Genomic DNA, 20,462 nt, shown 5'->3' with positions numbered 1-20,462 from the left:
ATTTAAGAGAGATAAATCAAGTCACTTAAAGTAGACTTTTGCTAGAGAAAAAGGGTTGGGTTTTTTGGGCACTTCATTGTTGTCAGCTTTCATTCTTAACCCACCAGGATTTGAGAGATGAGATTCTAGATAATACTGCCTGCCACTGTAAGTAGAGCACAAAACCAGGAATCTGAAAATCTGAATTCTAGTCCCAGCTGTGGCACTGTGTGACTTTGGGTTATTTGCTTATGTTCTATGCCTCAGTTTCAGTATCTACAGAATGGGGGTAACATTTACCTACCTTAAAGTGCTTCGAGATCTTCTGACGGAGCATGCCATCTAAGTGTGAAGTACTACAGTCAAGTCATCACCCCACCCATCAGAGAAAACTTTACCCTCTTAAAAAGAAAAAGAGTCCTTGTGGCACCTTAGAGACTAACAAATTCATTTGAGCATAAGCTTTCGTGAGCTACAGCTCACTTCATCGGATGCATTCAGTGGAAAATTTACAAATTTATTAATCTCCCCACTGTATTTTCCACTGAATGCATCTGATGAAGTGAGCTGTAGCTCACGAAAGCGTATGCTCAAATGAATTGGTTAGTCTCTAAGGTGCCACAAATACTCCTTTTTCTTTTTGCGAATACAGACTAACACGGCTGTTACTCTTCACCCTCTTAGTAATCAGACTGTGAAGCAATTTAGGACTGTCATTCCCCTTGACCATGACATAGATCTCAGTGTATTTAACCTTGCTACAGAGAAGCTCTGCTTAAAAGAAAACAGACATTACTTTCATTTACTCCCTCCCCACCAATTTCCCAGTAAAGGAAATGCCCTCTTGAATAACACCGGAAAGTCCTGAGTGGTGATGTGCAACTCTAACCATGACTTGGCAAAATACAGTAAGCTCATTATACCTGCCTATTGGCATGAAAAGGGAGGTGGCTTGGGGTTAACACTACTTACACTGTTAATGTAAGCCATATGAGAAAAGCGATGCCCCACGATTAACACCATTCTGCAAATTGTTAGAAAAAGCATGCTTCAGCATTTTTAATCCAGCACAATTCAGTGACCTAGAAAGGTTGCACAAAAGAACCCAAAGGAACTGGCTCATCATGAAATACTCCTGCTAGAATGGAAGTCAGGAATGAGGGGAACAAACAAAATAGGAATATTCCCTGTACATTCATCTGTCAGCGTGGAAGTGTCTTGCGCATTAACAGTGTGATACTGGAATTTCCTCTCTTTCCCTTCAAACTCATCTTTCTACTGTGGTTTCAAACAGCCCTGCAAGTACAGGGGATAAACTAGAGTATCAGCTCCCCCAGAATTTACTTGGGATCCCCCTCCCATTTGGCAAGATGTGAAAGGCCAGGTAATCCCAACCCCCACATTGAGAACCTACCATCTAAAGGGCCAAATAGGTCTCTGCCATCTCTAATTTAGGATTAGGACAACATGCTTCCAGATAGCTACAGTGAATAAGACAGGGATCATTTGTTTGAACTAGGAAAGAAAGCTTAGTGGAATATTTTGAAACAATCCACTTCTTAACAGTGACATGCCCTACTATTCTAGGGGTGTTTATCAAACTATGTACTTAGGAATATTGGGGCATAAGACATACTAGATAGGTTGTGAAGACTAGCAACTTTGTACAATATATTCTTATCCCTGATCAGTAAGGGCTACTTCTGTGCATTGACGTCAAACATTTACAATATTAACAACTTTGCCTCATGCCATATGCAAAGTAGATATTATCCCCATGTGACTAATGGTGAAAACAGACTGCAAAACAAAACACACCATACAAGAGAGACACAGCAGCAAGTCTCGGAGCCCAGGTCAACTGACTTAGACTCATGCTACAGGGGCAAACATTAGTAGTGTAGATGTTCCCCTTTAGCCTAGAGCCAGGTCTCACAGCCTGGGCTCCAGTCCGAGGGGGAACATCTACACTACTATGTTTTGCCCCAGAGTGCAAGCCTGAGTCAGCTGACCCAAGCTCCAAGACCCGCTGTGGTGGGCTGTTTTTCGCTTTGTTTGCCCTGCAGACCTACCTTAAGACACTTACAGTAGGCCACAGAAGATACCTACAGCACAGCCAGAAATAGAACCCAAGGATCCTAATACCCAGTTATCCACAAGGCCATCCTCTGTCTCAGGACAGACAGTTAGTTCCAGGCCTCTGTTGTAAGCAAGTTGAGCCTCCCAATTAAGGTTTTGACTTTTGCACTGGACTTGGCTGGTGTTAGACTCAGATGTGTCCATTTGCAACCCACTAATTTCACTTAGAGTTTCAGACCACTGCAGAGTTCTGTCTGGTTTCAGATAAACACCAGATGAAGCTCATCAATTTCATATTTTTTTTTTCCACCCAAAAGCCATACACTGGCCCAGCTTTGCAAACCTTCAGTGAACTGGGATTTGCAGTGAAATCTGGGGCCAGGAGAATGCTGCCAGCTTTCATTACCCATGTTTTGTTCCTATTCTTAAGCCTGCCTGCTAGCTAAATTCACTGTGTCAAAACGTTGACGCACCTCTCAAAAGCTCTTAGTCATTTACAAATCACATTGTTTGCAGTCTTTATAGCCTGTTTTTTCCCTCCCCTGATTTTAAGCTACACTCTATTTGTGAATGGATATATAGTTAAACAGAAGTCAAGAACAAGTTTTGGAAGTCACAATAATTACTCTGAGATCCATACAACCTCAGACACCTTTAAAACCTTCCATTCTTTACAGAGGTGTTAATAACCATCTCAGTGTCCTAACATACATGCTAACTTCCACTGGAGTAGACCGGAGCCCAGACAGGGGTCTATCTTCATAACAATACCGCTGTATTATTAGCGGCTTGTCAGAAGTTAGCAGCCAGCCTGGACAGGCATATACATGTACAAGCTTAGTATACATGCATAAGTCAGAACTAAATGCATACAATCGCAGTGTTAGCCAATAGTTTTATCTTCCTTCAGAGGGGATGAGATGGCACTTGGCCACTGAGATCAGTTCATCAAACTCTGCCCTCATGCTGGGCAAAGAGGGTTGCTGCTAGGCTGTATTTAAAACTCCACCGGCTTGCAGGTAGTGCACCCATCATTTAAACAAGGATTCTGCTTTGGTTCCTTTCTGTTGACCCACCACTTTCGACCCTGACCTGCATCGCTCCAACCTGGGCTCATACATCAAGCATCCTGGAGACACCGACTCCTTGGAGCTCCTAAACAGACAATACCAGCTGGCACTATCATCGTCTTTACAAGATCTCTCTGCAAGCAGAGCATGTTAAAACACCCTTGAAAAGGGATCCAACAGGTTCCACAGACAGGTTCACTGTTGCTTGCACAACCCGAGTTATTAACAGGACACTTAAAAGGCAAACCAACTCCTCCCTGATACAACTGAAGCAGAAACATGGCAAAATATGGACTTTTACCCCTCCAACGAGCCAAGCTGCCCTCACAGACACTGCGCTGTTACATCCTCCCCATTCTCTGGGCCCCATAAAAGTCAGCAAGAGAAGAGTAAAAGACAATTACAGGGTCAACAGCCCTTTACACCTTCGTCCAGGCTGCAGTTGCAGATCACAATGCAGGAGCCGCAACCCTCCCTTCCATGCAGGCTCTTTTCTGAAGCCCTCACGTGTTTAGAGTGGCACATGCATTAGTCCAAGATACACAGCTCTTCCCATGCAGGCTGACAGCTTTCTTGAGTTTACTGCTAGACCCTATAGTCATTCCCCAGGCCCACTTCGTAATCTACGGCACAGAACCACGATGATGCCCCATGCGCCCCAGTTTTGCAACAGGACAGAAAAGAAGCAGGGGGGAGGGGGGGAGGGACTGAGAAAAATTTTACCTTACCCCACAATACATAGGGAGAAACAACAGATGGCCACCTATTTACAACACAGAATGGGCTGGGGAGCACAACCCCCTTATGCGAAGACACATAAGAAGAGGAAGTATAATGCAGAGAGGAGATTTAGAAGTGGGGGGGGGAGACAGCAGCCCCGCGCATTTTAAACTGTAAAGTGCAAAGCACACTCACTCCCCCATGTATGCAACAACCACCAGGGAAAGGGCGCACTCACGAGGAGACGGTGGGGGGATTGCAATCCCCCCACCAAGAGGAAAGACGGTAACACAATCACCCCAACATTTGCACGACTACACGGGCAAGGAAGCACGTTTGCACGGACGGACACACACAGCCCGTTCGCAATAACGCGGAAGGAAGCGCCACATAATGAGGCGGGCGAGCGGGGGAGAGGGGGAAAGAGGTAAATGCCCCCCCCCCCAACCATGCACCAGCGAGGGACGCCCCCTCGCAACCAACCCCCGCCCTGCAACGCCGCGCACCTTGACCGAGTCCACCGGGTACATGACCGTGTGCTCCAGGATGCCGGCCACCGCCCCGGCCGTCATGTGGGTGGAGAGGGAGGCGCCGGTGGGCAGGCTCTCGTAGTCCTCGCCCGGGCTCTCGGCCTCCATCCCGGGCAGCGCCGCCGCGGGCCGGCCGCGGCTCAGCTCCATCGGCGCGGACAAGCGAGGCGCGAGCTGGTCGCGAGGAGAAAGTTCACTCGCTTCTTGCAGGGAGCCACGCCCCTTCCCCCCCCCCGCGAGCTCTTTCCGCCAATGGCAGCCCGGCTTAGAAGCTGGGTTGGGCGCTGATTGGAAGGGGCCGCTCCCCTCCCATTGTGATGTCAGCTCCCGGCTGCAAAGCCCGGGGGAGGGGGGCTATCCCCCACCAGCTGCAGCAGGGCCTGGATGGGAGGCAGTGGGGAAGCAACAGGCAGGGGCCTGAAGGCAAGAACTGCAGGGCAGGCGAGTTGCATGCAAAGAGCTGAGGAGCAGGAGTGGGCTATAGGTAGGAGACCTGCCTGCTGGTAATGCATGATCAGGGCATGGTTTTTGGGTGGTTGTTTTTTTATGATGGAAAATTAGGGTTTCCCTTTCAAGGGATTGTTTTCTCCCCTTCAAAAAGTATGTAGTGATAGAAGGCACAGGTTGTTTGTTATTAAGCTAGTCCCAAGCAGGTGTGTTAGGTTTTCTCAAAACTAGTTTCTCGATTATTTCTAGGTGTTTCAAAGGGGAAACTGAGGAAGGGCTGCTATAGCGCCAACTTTCAGAGCAGCAGCTGTGTTAGTCTGTATTCGCAAAAAGAACAGGAGTACTTGTGGCACCTTAGAGACGAACAAATTTATTTGAGCATAAGCTTTCGTGAGCTACAGCTCACTTCATCGGATGCATTCAGTGGAAAATACAGTGGGGAGATTTATATACATAGTGAACATGAAACAATGGGTGTTACCATACACACTGTAAGGAGAGTCACCACTTAAGGTGAGCTATTACCAGCAGGAAGAGGGGGAGGGGCCTTTTGTAGTGATAATCAAGGTGGGCCATTTCCAGCAGTTGACAAGAAGTCTGAGGAACAGTGGGGGTAGGGGAATAAACATGGGGAAATAGTTTTACTTTGTGTAATGCCGTAAGGGGATGTTTGGGAGGTAGTGACCTGTTACCCTGACACAAGTTGCAAGGCACTGGGTGATCAGGCCCAGAAGATCTAAAAATGGTGGGAATGGAGAGGAAAACCTCTCTCCATCTTAATTTATACAAAATTCCCACGGACTGAATAAGCACCTCAAGACTGGGGAGACAAGTGGAGATGCAGTAAATGCAAAATAAACTTCTTTGGGAAGGGGAGCTTTCTGGAAGGACAACGTGTGAAAACTATAAATATTTCCTTTTTTAAAAAAAAAAGATGCTAAGGAACGGGGAGGGTGGGGGAGAGGCAGAGAGAAGGACACTTGGCATGTATGCATTTGGCTTCTGCATAAAGCCCAAAAGTATTCCATTGAACTCCAACAAAACTAAGTATCTGTGCCAAATTCTCTGCTGTTCTAAATGGGAGCATTTCCACTGACTTCAATGGAGCCTTGCCTAATTACTTAACATAATATAAGAACAGCCATACTGGCTCAGACCAAAGGTCCATCTAGCTCAGTGGCCTGTCTTCCAACAGGGGCCAGTGCCAGGTGCCCCAGAGGGAATGAACAGAACGGGATCATCAAGTGATCTATCTGCTGTCGCCCATTCCCAGCTTCTGGCCAACAGAGGCTAGAGACACCATCCCTGCGCACCCTGGCTAATAGCCATTGATGGATCTATCCTCCATGAACTTATCTAGTGCTTTTTTGAACCCTGTTATAGTTTTGGCCTTCACAACGTCCTCTGGCAAGGAGTTCCACAGGTTGACTGTGCAATTGTGTGAAGAAATACTTCCTTTTATTTGTTTTAAACCTGCTGCCTATTATTTCATTTGGACAGAGAATTTGTCCCTCTGATTGTATATGTGGGTTTTATAGTCTTTCCCACTGCATCGGGGGAACATTTATAGGGCCAAAGTTACAAGCAATCTGCTACTCTCAGGGTATTCATAGCATTCAGGAATTGAAATGCACAAGAACGCTATCTTACATTATTTCACCTGCTAAAGGCCTTCCTAAGCCATGGGGCAGAATGTAAATACTCATATAAATAATACAAATGCTTGAGATACAAATACGGAACTGGACGATTCAGTGGTCTGGGATTCAGGCTGGCCGGACCCCCGCCCAAGCCACACTTTCAAATCCCTGCAGCATTAATCTAACAGCTTATCTGAGTTCCATGCAGTTTTCTTGACAGGAAGGTTGCCCACGTTGCTGAAGTAAGAATAATGGCTTGGCCAAAATTTCCCTGGGCAATGTGCCAGGTGACTGTCACCTTCCATTCCAGAAGTGGCTGCATGTCAGCTGTGCGTAGTGCCTTGGGAGGAATGTTTCCTTGGTTTTAATGAATGCAGCAATCTTGTGTATATTGAAACCTCTTCGAGGGCCTAATTGTGCAGTCCTGACTGTCGCAAAACACCCATTTGATTTCAACGGTTGTTTTTCTGAATAGAAGCTGCAGCGTTTGGTCCAAGCTGAAGTGATTTCTTTTCACTCCAGGTAAAATTCACCCCTATGCGAATGGCCCACCTCAGGTTGTCCAGACCATTTAAGGCCTTGATATATGAATTAAGTGGCTCAGTTGGTTGTGCATGGCCCTTTTGTGCTGGTGTGAGCTTCATCCTCTAAGCAGAGGTTATATTATAACCAAGAACAGCAACTAGCATATTAGCAGGGTATTGAAACCATTCATGATTTCAGTTCCACTTTGCTACAGAGTTTCCAGCCCACCTCTGTACTTTATCACACTGAAATCTGCAGCATCTCTAGCATGGAATTGTATATTGAGCGTGGAGTGAGTGCAAATGGCCAATGAGTCGGGCAGACTCTGTGAATCAAGAGTCGCATCTGAGTTACAATGGCGTAAAACTGGGTAAGTAAGAGGAGAAGCCGAGCCACTCATGTAAGTACCACTTCTTTCATACCATATTGTATTTTAAAAACCCAAAAGCATACATGCCAATTCCAGTTTTCTCTTTTCTTCTTCCAGCCATTCCTTGTTCTCATCTGCCTCTTTTCTGCTGTATGTCTTCTCTCTTTCTCCCATTTCTTGCCCCTCCATTGTCACTCTCTTCTTTTTCAATCCCTTGAGCTCTTCTACAGCTTGATCCTGTTCCAAGTGCTAGAGAGGGCTGATAATCCCAGACCAGTGAATCAACCTGGACTGGATTACTATTTATAGAGTATTACACTAGTGCCCAGGGCAGCCAACCAAGAACAGAGCCCCATTTGGCTAGGTGCTGTACATACACGTACGTAGTATGTCTCATTAGGCTAAGAGACCATCACTGCCACAGGGAGTTTACATTCTAAAAAGACAAAAGGTGGGAGGGGAAACAGACTTGCTGAAAGTCAGGCTGCAGGCTAGAGGCATGGCACAGATGGAACACAGGTCTTCTGACTCCCTGTCCAGCGTCCCATACATTAGGCCAAGCAAAGATAAACTACTCAGTTTGGAATGGTTGGATGGGTATGAACAGAGCAGACCACACACCTCAGGAGCAACTGGGGCATTCCTAGGGAGGGGAGGATCTACAACTGCAGTTTGAAGGGAAAGCAGATTAAGCCAGATTTCAGAGTAGCAGCCGTGTTAGTCTGTATTCGCAAAAAGAAAAGGAGGACTTGTGGCACCTTAGAGACTAACCAATTTATTAGAGCATAAGCTTTCGTGAGCTACAGCTCACTTCCTCAGATGCATATCGTGGAAACTGCAGCAGGCTTTATATATACACAGAGAATATGAAACAATATTGTTTCATATTCTCTGTGTATATATAAAGCCTGCTGCAGTTTCCACGATATGCATCTGAGGAAGTGAGCTGTAGCTCACGAAAGCTTATGCTCTAATAAATTGGTTAGTCTCTAAGGTGCCACAAGTCCTCCTTTTCTTTTTGCAGATTAAGCCAGAGACTTCAGAAGAGAACAGCAGCTGTTTTTCCGCTGTTTGCAGTGTTCCTGGTTGTGGAGAGAAGAAGTACAACAGGAGGAGGGAACATTACTAGAACTTGTCTTCTGTTCAGCCCCACCTAGGCTGAGCGAGAAAACTTAGCATGATTTGCTGATTTGCCAAGAATCTTATGTAAACTCCTTAATGTTGAAATTACCGTGCACATCATCAACTGGAAAATTGTAGCCTCCTTCTTTCTGCCTGCCCCTTCCCTTTCTCTGTAGTGCTTTTTACTATGAGGACATTGCAGATTACGTCTGGCATGAAGAAAAGCCCTGATGATTCGTCTTTTATTAACCCCCATTTTACAATGGTGTAAGTCGATTGAGCTCAGTGGAGTTACTCCTGATTTACAGCAGTGTCAATGAAAGTTGAATCAGGCACTGTGTGTTACACACACACACACACACACGAAACAATCCTGTTTTCCTGTGCATATTTCAATTACATATACTCCCTTTGCAACACCACAAAATCAACCCAAACCCACTGAGACTATGTGCCGACAACCCTTGGCTACATGCTTGAAAGCTGGAGGCAGAAAGTGCTTGGCAAAAGGTTCTCAGTTGTTCCTTTTGACTTTTTTTTTTTTTTTTTTTGGTGATACAACATTGGTCTGACACTTCTACAGAGGACTTACTTAGGGTAGTCTGGGAGCGGTACAGGCGTGGCGGGGGACTTTCTCTGCACTCTTTTGTGGATCACATAATTCAATGACTTGCTGTATGTCATGCAGCTAGATGCATACTGATACCAAAACAATTTCAAGACATGGAAGCCACTGTCACCCTCCTATAAAGTTATTTACTGTGTTCTTCAGCCTCAGACAGTGAAGAACCAAAGGATCCCCTGTAAAACTTGCTTATGAAGATATAAATCACAGAGAAGGAACAGCTTTCAGTTTTTCCACTGACATTAAAATAAATAAATATGGCCAGTGTTCTCCAAAGTGGCTGCTGATTTTGGGAGACCAGTTTGACCCACCCTGGAGTGAGCAATGTGAGTGCCCAATGCCTCTGCAGACCAGGCCCAAGGTACCTCAAGTTAGACCCCCAGATATTTTAGGCACCCACATCCAATGGCCATATTTGAAAATGTAAGCCTAAACCAAGCCCCCTTCAAATTACGGTTGAGTTAGTTTGAGTCTCAAAGAGTGAAACTGAGAAGCATAAATTATTCTAGGCATTTTCTGTCATCACCTCACATTCAGGGAAGTTTACATAACTATGAGAAGTCAGACACCGAGTTGTGGAGATACCAGGAGAGGAGGAAGCTACGAAATACCACAGAAGGGAATGTTTTTTCTTATGCAAAACTGGATTTGAGCCGTGTTGCTAACACCCAGACCCAGATACACACAACCCTCCACTCCCCACTATTAACCGCTTTGCCCCTGCGTTAAATTGCAGGTTTATGGTTAGACTGTAAGCTCTTTAGTCAGGGATCATCTTTTTGTTCCCTGTTCGTACAGCACCTAGCACTATGGGGTCCTGACCAATGACTGGGGCTTCTAGGTATTACTCGAATACATAACAACAAGATAATGTGTGCCACAGAAGTGGCTTACTAGTGGGGGGGGGGCGGGGAATAAGCTGATTTTCAGGGTCTGGAGTAGCATCCCTGGGCCAAACCCTGCAGTCCTTGGACAGGAAGAAGTCCTTAAAAGACTCTGCAGACCAAGTGACTAGGAAGGTGCTTAGCTGTTATTGCAGGCTATGAATGAAATGTATTGGCAACATGATTCGACTTCCCTCCCCGTGCGCGTGTCTATGAGGCATGAACTTACTGGCTATGCCCCTAGCTCACTGCCACTATGTCACTATAAAGCTTGGCACCATGGGGCAAAGAGGATTGCTGATGCAGTACCCCCATAAACCAATTTGTTCTGCTTTCAGGGCCTCCATAATTTCACCCTGGGTGCTCCAGAAACACAGACCGCCTTGCTCCAGGTTTAATTTATTTGCTAAAAGGATCTAAATGTGTGACGTCTCAGCTATCCAAACACCAGAGGCCAGATTGTCTGTTCTGCTCCATCTCCTCTGCACCGCTGTGACGGCACAGAGGAGATAGAATCTAATCCTATTTCCCCTGATGGAGATTCCTCTGACATGGGGTCGGCCACAACAGGCACAGACCTACCATCCTTGCGGCCTTTGTCACAGGGAGTGAAGGGGCGTCAGGTGCAGGGTGGAGCCACAGTCAGAGCATGCTTCACTTTGGCGAAACTCAACTTGTAGACAATCCCTTGGGGACAGTTGCCAGTTGGCACGTGTTAGAGCAGCCCCCAGGTTGCTCTAACCCAGTGGTTCCCAAACTGGGGTTCAGGAACCCCTGGGGATTCATGAAATGTTACAGGGAGTTCTCGGGGAAAAAATTCCCTAATGGCGGACAGAGCTGTCCCTAGGAACCCCGGGCAGCATGGGGCCAGCAGCCCAGAGCCCTTGGACTTCCAAGAGCTAAGCATATCAAAGCAAGCATATCTATCACACTGAGGAGATTTAAACTTCAAGACTCCTTATAAGAAATGGAAAGTGAGGTGGATATTTTTTGCTGTTTTTAAAATTAAATAGGCAGCTAGTAATGTTTTTAAAATTAATATGAAAAACAAGTTTAAGCTTTGTTGTAAAGTGCATCGTTTGCTTGGACTGCTCAAGACCTGAATGCTTGTGTAGAAGGAACTCTTTGAGTTGGCTTCCTAAATACCTTCATGCTGTTTCACATCTGATACTCCCTGATGAAACTCCTTGATAAAACATAGGAGCCTTGTCTTATAACAGGCTTATTCAAAGTGAGACAAGCTATGAAAGTGAGATCTTGGAAGAGTGTTGCCATTTTCATAATGTAATACAAATACTGTAATGATAAATAATAATGAATAATAAATAGTGTGTCATAAGCATGTCATAAAAACAAATTTTATATTTCCAAGATCACTGCTCTTATAATTTATACTCAGGTAAAGGAGAAAATCCCTGGAAATATTCATTTTTAGGAGGGCGTTTGTGAGACTTGACATTTTCGTGAAAGGGGTTCACAGGTTGTTAAAGTTTGGGAACCACTGCTCTAACCTGTTCCAGGGCTGGGGTCAGGCAGAGAGTCTGACTGGCCTTCTGACAGGTCCCCTTTATGCCTCCCCTATTCTTCTACACTGGCAGAAACTGGCCCTGTGTTTAGAATAGCTAGAACCTATTAAACCACGTGTTCAGATCTCAGTAGCTTCAACTCAGACCTTCCAGCCATCAAGGTTAGTATCAAAAAGAAAAGGAGTACTTGTGGCACCTTAGAGACTAAATATGAAGTGAGCTGTAGCTCACGAAAGCTTATGCTCAAATAAATTTGTTAGTTTCTAAGGTGCCACAAGTCCTCCTTTTCTTTTTACGAATACAGACTAACATGGCTGTTACTCTGAAACCAAGGTTATTATGTGTCAAATCTTTCAGATGAAATCTTGAACAACAAAGGTGTTCTGTGGATATTATGAATCCCCTGACCCTTCTATGTCACGAAGAAATGTATATAACTTAAAAAAAATCTTTAAACAAAACTAAAATGGCTTGGCAATTGTTTTATCTTTCTGTCAGTTTTTTGCTGCATCACAATCCACCACGGAACATGAGATTGCAATAGATGATTTTTCTCCTATGAGGCTAAACAAAATACGTGCTGTTTACAGACAATTTGACTTAGTTTCTAAGGCTTAAATAACTTTTAAGAGCCTGATCCTACAAGCAACTCTGCGTGTGCTTATTTTTCATCACATAAGTAGTCCTAAATGAAGTCAATAGAACCTCTTATTTTCACAAAGTTAAACACAGGCATAAGTTCCTTTTCATCAGGCAAAATTAGTCAATGAACAAAACTTTTTGAATTAAAACGCCGCTCAGGAGAACACACTCATTTATTGCTCCCATTAGTTTATCTCAATTTCTACTCTATAAATAACAGAATCAATCATAACTAATCTCTTTCCAATTTATTTGGCCTGGCATGGCAAGGTGGAGAAATTACAGTGGGTCATTTACCTTAATGAGCCCTTTCTCTCTCAGTCTTACGCCTTGCTCCTGGAAGAGTAGCTGCATAAACCGATTCAAAATGTATTGTGTTTTCTGTGCAAAAGTTGGTTATAATTTAACCTCATGCAGAAGACGCAGCAGGAATCTATTCTGCTGTTGATCAGCCTTGCTATCTCTTCTGCTGCACAAGCACAAGGGGGCCTGCTTTGGCAGGAATGTGTATTGGAGCCAATATACAAGATGGTGTCCATCCAGACAAAGATACAAAGGGTGATGATAAATGGACAGAAGACTTTGTCTAGCAACCTTAGAGAGGGTTTTAGCGGTCTGATCATCAGGTCTGAAATACCTAAGCTCCCTGGAACCACGTGCTCATATCCCAGCACCGTCGCCACAGCCCTTTATCGGTCTGAAGTTATGGGGTCAGACTCTCAGTTGATATAAAGCAACCTAGTTCCACCGACTTCAATGGAGCTAGAGCAGATTATACCTGCTGCAAATCTGTCTCCTGCTGTTTACTGTATGAGGTAACGATGTCTCCTGGATGACACCTTAAAAGCCCATATTCTGTGCAGCTACTAGCTTATACCAGGGCATTTTTAATAGGGCTTTCCCTGATGTTCTTTGCCAAAATCTCTCCATTAGCGTAGCATGCACTGACGGCTGCCCTCCACCCTACGGGTTGAAGTGATTCCAAACTATCAGACCCTACCTAAGGGTGAGAAAATGAGTTCTATTGCTTGTGCCCTTGTGAAGTGTGGCTCTATTCTGAAACTGCCTAAATACACATGGGACCAAATCATTATTAGTATTTATTTGTAGCGTGGTAGTGTCGAGGAGTCCCAGTCAAGGACGAGGGCCGCACTGTGCTAGCGGCTCTACAAACACATAAACAGGAGGACTTGTGGCACCGTAGAGACTAACCAATTTATTTGCGCATGAGCTTTCGTGAGCTACATGCATCCGATGAAGTGAGCTGTAGCTCACGAAAGCTTATGCTCAAATGAATTGGTTAGTCTCTACGGTGCCACAAGTCCTCCTGTTCTTTTTGAGGATACAGACTAACATGGTTGCTACTCTGAAACCTGTCATAAATAGAAGTGTTGTTTTCTCCTTCTCATACAGAAGAACTAGGGGTCTCCAAATGAAGCTAATAGGCAGCTGGTTTAAAACAAAAGGAAGTATTTCTTCACACAACATACGGTCAACCTGTGGAACTCCTTGCCAGAGGACGTTGTGAAGGCCAAGACTATAAAAGGGTTCAAAAAAGAACTACCGGTAGTTAAATTCATGGAGGATAGGTCCATCAATGGCTATTAGCTGGGATGGGCAGGGATGGTGTCCTTAGCCTCTGTTTGCCAGAAGCTGGGAATGGGCTACAGGGGATGGATCACTTGATGGTTACCTGTTCATTCCCTTTGGAGCACCTGGCATTGGCCACTGTCGGAAGACAGGATATGGGGCTAGATGGACCTTTGGTCTGACCCTGTGTGGCCGTTCTTATGTTCACTTACATCCTTGCAATCCCATTAAAGAATCTGTCCATACTGTGGATTAGTCAGACCAGGCATGTCCTATTCTTAGTAGGAAGACATGTAATCCATTGCCTTTCAGAGGATTGCACATTATCTGAGTTGCCTGATTAAAAATTATTAACAACGTAAGAATGAATTTGCATAATCATGTGCCGGTATATAATCCCCAGGGGGATTTAGACTATATTTGCAAAACATCTTGAAATAACATAGAATCTCAGGCAATTTCAGCAAGCAAATTGCTCCTTTTCTTATGAGTGTGAAATATGTTTAAGAGCTTCTTCTTCCGGGTGCTTTCCCTTCTATTGGTTTAATAAGTTATTTAGTTACTCACAGAGCCAAAAACTTTGAGGTGGTGATGCAAGTCATGCAATCACAACGGTGGTGGAAAATAGCTCTGGCAATAAGTCACAAAGAGCATGATTCAGCATTGCCCTGCATCTAATGCAGTCATTTATACTTGTGCAAAGTAGGTGTGAAACATTACCAAATCAGAATAGTAGTGATTTGCACGAGCATTGCACTGGTGCAAATGACTAAACAACACGTAAGACAATGATCAATCAGACCAGTGGGCCTGCAGTGTCACTTATATTAAGGCTACTTTACACCACCGTGGCAATGTAATAGGGCCTTGAGATGGGTGTAAATGTGACACACTGCCATGCTGATGTAGTGTTGCCTTAGTGTAGAGAATCAGGGCAATAATATTTGCACTTATAAATTCTGTTCCACCTACTTGCATTTCATCCACCTACTTAAAATTAAATCGTCCTCTCCTGTCTTGAACGAAACCTCTGACCAAGAAGGGTGTAATGCATCCTCCAGCATCCCAAGGCATCTGCTCAGCCCTTCTCAGCTGATTAGGGAGACTGGGTTAGGTTTATCGCAAGTCATATTCTACAAACAGGAGGTGTGTGTGATGCCAGGGACAGCTAAGGGCAGTGCATACAATAAGATAACGTAGGAGCGTCTGGCTTAGAGCAGGGCAGGAGGACACCCTTCTGAGAACCGAAAACGGTCTTGTTTATCTACAAGATCCAGCAGGATTTTTTTCTTCGTAAGCTAAGTGCTCTCCGGCCATTCAGTAACACACTAAATTGGAGGTCCCCCACCCCCACACACCCCTTTTCACCACCAAACTCCCCTCTCAGTTGCATTGTTACAACTTCATTGAAGTGGACAGTGCGGTGTAATAGAGAAAAGAATTTGGACCATTATGTTTAATTGGTGTGAGCCTACCTTTAAGGTAATCTAGCCTTCAGAAGCATTACATCATCTAATGGCAAGTTACAGGACACATCCTTTGTGTGTATATGTTTTATAGAAGATAATTATATTACATGGCAATGAGGGAAAGACAGCTACAGAAACAGTGAGTATGGTGTTGAGGCATTTGCTTCAAAAGGAGGATTCGAATGAATGCACTGCATGCAATTTAGGCATGGTCCCGGAGTCTCCAGGAATGTAAGATTCATCTTTAATTAAAGATTACAATATGTGATGAAACCTCCAGGAGTATGTCCAACCAAAACTGGCAACCCTACATTTAGGCTATAACACCTTTGAAATCTTAGGTAATTATATAATGCAGTGAAGCTGAGCTTTGTGTCTAATTCTGATCCACAAAGCCTCTTCTTGCCAGCCTTGTCCCAGTTCAGACCATTAAGGAGCAAGGGTTTTCACTCAAGGGCTCCTGTAAGTATATTTTGTTCCCTAACACAGCTGGAGCCTGATCCTGTGAGGTGCTGAGCTCCGGCAGCCCCCACTGAGTTACACCAGAGATGGATTTGGCCTCTTTTTACCAGGTCTGGGTGAAAGATGACTGGTGAAGTTTCCAAGTAGTCATGTGAGCCTTTTCTTCACTTTCACCTAATAAAGGTTCATACCCTCTTTGTTCGAACTGCAGGTCTGGACCAAACCCCGAACATGAAGCTCATCAGAAGCCATTAAGCATCACCTGGTTTACACTGCACAAAGATTGCAAGTTCAGGTTGGTTTCTACACCTAAATCCTCCCTATGCTCCCTTTAAACTGGGCTCAGGTTTCACTGTGAGATACTTTTGACAAGGCTGTGTTAGGCTTTCAGTTTGTAATGGAACATGAAGCTAGCTGTGATTCACCCAGTTGGAAGCTGAGCTGGGAACATTTTACCTGCCTCGGCTAAGGACTAGTTATTATCTGCCCTATAGGCCTCCTCTTCTAATGGGGTCACTTGGGGCCACAGCCTCAAAGACACGTAGGTGCCTAACTCCCATGGGATTTAGGTGCCTAACTCCCAAGGGATTCAGACACCTAAATACCTTTGAGGATCTGGGCCTAAGAGACTTCAATGGGAGCTGGACAGCTTTCCAAGAAGTGCTTCTCTCTTCATGTAAATTAAAAAAACATTGGAGGCAGCTGAACATTTCTGGGGTCATATGGAGCAGCGTTCATAAAGTACAACCCCATCGCCTCTGTATTCTCTGGTACTTCATCTATCAGGAAACAAGGAAAGATACCAGCCAGTTATTTATTCTCTTGGTGCAAAGAATCTCCCACTCCCAAGTAATACAAACTCATAAGACTTGGTGCTAGCAAGTGCAACTCCACTGAGATCAATGAACTTGCATTTGCTACCAGCCAAGTCTGACGTACACTGTAGACTCTCTTTCTCCTTCTCCCCCACGACTCTAGGTTCTTGTTAAATCCTGCTCCTTCTTCTACATTACATCCCTTCTGTCTCTGCCATGACTACTATGGTTTCCTCTTCTCTGAGCCCCCTGCATCTCCCCTTCCCAAAATGCTCCATCTGTGTTCATGGCCCTTCCTACCTCAGCTCTCCTCTTTGACTCCCTTCTCTGGCTTCCTCTTTTTTCAACACTGAACTTAATACCCCCATCTTCACCATCAAGGTCCTGCACAACCAGTGTACTGCTCCATTGCTGGTCTGTTCTCTGCAGTACTAGAGTAAGTGGCCTCCTGTAGTAGGAATTGGGCACAGGAACTGGATTGCTTAACCCTACATTGCCCCCATATGAATTGAAGGGGACACACAGGGCAGTGATACACCCAACTCTTTTTGAAAGTCTTTGGGGCATTACCTTTGATTCAAAGCAAAGTTCCTCTCATGCAGCATCTGACATAGCTGGCAAGGTAAATAACAAACAGGCAATTACAGAAAAAGAAAGACTCTAGGCCAGATCTTGCGAGCCTTACTTATGCAATCACTCCTTGCTCAAGCTACCAGTTCCCCTTGATTTTCATGAGTCTGCTCCCAGGAGCAAGGCATATTCATTTGGATAAATCTTGCAAGATCAGGCCTTAGGCCAGGGCCACCTGAGATAAATTTATCTGTGATGGCTGATTAACTGGAGAGGAAAAATCAGCAGAGGAGAAAAGTTCACTTGTGCAGTCTGTGCCCTATTTCGGTTTCATAATGTTGGCAAATGCCATAAAAATGAACAAAGGCATCTTCTGTTTCTTCAGCCCAGCTTAATCCAGTAACTCAAATAGCAGCGTAAGACACCTTTGTGTTTGTAACCCTTTTCTAAAGTGCTTCCTGCATTCCACAACTTAGATTCATAACAGAAAAACAGCAATGCAAAACATTCGTTCTCCGCAAAGACATAATTGCTGCAGAGAAAAATAGAGTTTTGTCAATCATGTGATTCCCACGTCATGATCCAGATTCTGAACTCAGTTACTATAAATCTGGAGTAATTTTGTTGGCTTGATTGACCGCTGCATTACTCCAGATTTATACCACAATAATAGATTTACAGCCCATGCATGTATAAAAAGTTTATCACCTATGTAACCGTTTTTCAAAGTGGTAGCCGTGTTAGTCTGTATCAGCAAAAATAACGAGGAGTCCTTGTGGCACCTTAGAGACTAACAAATTTATTTGGGCATAAATTCTCGTGCCAGCAATGCCCCTCTGCCATGTACACTGGCCAAACCGGAAAGTCTCTAGGCAAAAGAATAAATGGACACAAATCTGACATCAAGAATTATAACGTTCAAAAACCAGTAGGAGAACACTTCAATCTCTCTGGTCACTCAGTAACAGACCGAAAAGTGGCAATTCTTCAACAAAAACACTTCAAAAACCGACTCCAACATGAAGCTGCAGAACTAGAATTAATTTGCAAACTGGATACCATCAGATTATGCCTGAATAGAGACTGGGAGCGGTTGGGTCAGTACAAAACCTAAACTTAATTTTCCCAATACTAATTTCTCCCTACTGTTACTCACACCTTCTTGTCAACTGTCTGTAATGGGCCACTCTCTTACCACTTCAAAAGTTATTTTTCCTCCCTTGGTATCCTGCTATTAATTGATTTATCTCGCTAGACTGACCTCACACTTGGTAAAGCAACCCCCCATCGTTTCATGTATTTATACCTGCTCCTGTATTTTCACTCCATGCATCTGATGAAGTGGGTTCTAACCCACGAAAGCTTATGCCCAAATAAATGTGTTCGTCTCTAAGGTGCCACAAGGACTCCTCGTTATTATCACCTAGGTAGTAGGGGTATTACAGTGTAATAGATGTACACCAGAGTGCCATGCCTTTGAAATCAGTGGAGTTACACCAGCATAAAACTGAAGTAACTCAGAGGGAATCAAGCCTTCCTGACTTCTGTAGAGATACTCCACATTTATACTAATGTAACTAAAATCAGAATATGGCCCCACCATGAGTAGAAACCAAAGAGAGAATCTACAGAGTGCAGCTCCATTAAAGCTATGCAGCTAGATTCTGTACCCATTTATACTCATGTAAGCCCCAATGACTTCACATATGTAAGTGAGGCTAAAAATTGACTAATGGGCATTGTTCCTGAAGTCCCACTGCACATCATCTGAATTAATTTGTCATCATTTAGCAAGGTGGATTAATATAACACAGAGAGGTTATATAGAACTGGGTAATTATGGTCACTTTTCTATTTCTCCCTTAACCAAATCTCTTCATCACCTTGCCTTTCTGGTTTGAAGCCGTCAGGAAACGTTGGGGAAGATGCAGCTGTCTGAAGTGGTGCCAGTGATTCCAAGGCATATTGCCAGGACAGGGAATGCATCTAGAAGGAGTGACTTCTCTGGAATGAATTTGCATTTTTTTGGTTTCTTTCTGCTGTGGTCCTCAATTTAGTTCTGTTTACATGTGTCAGCAGACTTAAATCCATAGAAATCAATGGGCTGGAATGGAGGAGGGAAAAGAATGATCTTGTGTTTTAGGCACCATATTAATATTCAGAAAATCTGGGTTCAAATCTGGGACTGCCACAGACTTGCTGTGTGCCCTTGGGCAGGTCACTTCATTTCTGTGTGCCTCAGTTCCCCACCTGTAAAAATGGGGGTAATAAACCAGACCTTCTTCACGAGGGGTACAGTCATTAGTGAGTAGCAGGTGCTTGTATTATCTTTACAGTAATGAGGACCATGCAAGTATCTTAATTCATAGAACACCTACAACCCAACAGGTTTGGAAGAGTCATAATGGCCCCTTCTGGCTTTACAATCTACATGAAGCAAAGAATGCCAGGCTGCAGGGACAAGTTAGTCTGTGGAGGTGCCCATCTGGTTTTGGAACCAGAGCACAAGGGAGATGAAGAAAAATGTATAAAAATGCAGGAAGAGAGGATAAAACCAAGGCCCCGCCTCCATCGCTGTGCACTGTCCTCCCTATGCTGCCTCCTCCCCCTCTAACTCCAGTCTGACTCAAGTGACTGGTCCATGGTGATTTCAGACTGATCAGAAAGGGCACCCGCACACACAGCTCTGTGTTTCCAGTCCTCAGCTTGTATCTCCCTGCTGCTGTTCAGGCAGCAACCAGATATTCAGGTAGGTGCTGGCAGGACAGCGGATGAGCCACAGATATGTTACAGAGAGATAGGAGCCCACCCATTCTGAATACACCTTGTCTCTCCTATCAGCCTCCTCAAGGGACAATATTAACAAGGTTGTTTTGTAGATGCAGCTTCTGCTTTAAAATAGAAAGTGGGGGGCTGTTCTGTTCAACGTGGGCTGTGCTGAACAGGGGCCCGGGATCCAGAAGCATGGCATAGATTAAGTGAATGCCTAAGACCTGATTCTCCTCACCTTTATTGTGGTAGAAATCAGCAGTAACTACATTGGAAAACCAGACCCCCAAGACCCAGATCCTCAAAGGTATTTAAGTGCCTGACTCCCACTGAAGGCAATGGAGTGCCAAACTCAGTCCAAGTCTTTCTTCTTCTCTTTCCTTACTTTTCTTCTTTCATATGGAACTAGCAACATTTACAAGTTAATAGAAAGATCTGAAACCCATTCGAGAGCTTCAGGAGATGCAAAGTGCACCTTTGCTAGACCTCCTGGTGATGGAAAGATGGGACACTTGTGTTCAGTGGCTTGGAGGGCTCCCCATTCACACTGTGGCGAATCCTTGGTTCTCCATTCATGCATCAGGTGCATGCATCTTCCATGTAGCATCCTAATACAGTTGATGGTCAT

General features: G+C 44.5%; 1 protein-coding gene and 1 long non-coding RNA gene across 5 annotated transcripts in view; one reads left to right on the top strand and one right to left on the bottom strand.

Moving 5' to 3' along the window:
* Positions 1 to 4,550, bottom strand: part of SLC25A37 (solute carrier family 25 member 37) — a 137,999-nt gene extending 133,449 nt beyond the window's left edge. For 2 of the 4 annotated variants that reach the window (XR_014709732.1, XR_014709733.1), the window contains exon 1: positions 4,355 to 4,491. Coding sequence is in view for 1 of the 4 variants with exons in the window: in XM_084615322.1 (XP_084471448.1) it covers positions 4,355 to 4,528 (174 nt within the window). In the remaining 3 variants the exon portion in view is untranslated. Of the gene's footprint in view, positions 1 to 4,354 lie in introns of all 4 variants that reach the window. The other 2 variants (XM_084615322.1, XM_084615323.1) reach the window with 2 other exon arrangements.
* Positions 4,551 to 4,793: 243 nt separating this feature from the next.
* Positions 4,794 to 15,957, top strand: LOC311513463. Its single transcript, XR_014709736.1, has 3 exons — positions 4,794 to 4,862; positions 7,205 to 7,360; positions 15,892 to 15,957. It is a non-coding gene; the product is annotated as an uncharacterized lncRNA (long non-coding RNA).
* The last annotated feature ends 4,505 nt before the right edge of the window (positions 15,958 to 20,462 follow it).

Source organism: Lepidochelys olivacea (assembly GCF_965140295.1).
Source record: "Lepidochelys olivacea isolate rLepOli2 genome assembly, chromosome: 26".
Lineage (NCBI taxonomy): Eukaryota > Metazoa > Chordata > Testudines > Cheloniidae > Lepidochelys > Lepidochelys olivacea.
This window is presented reverse-complemented; position numbering and strand designations above follow the sequence as displayed.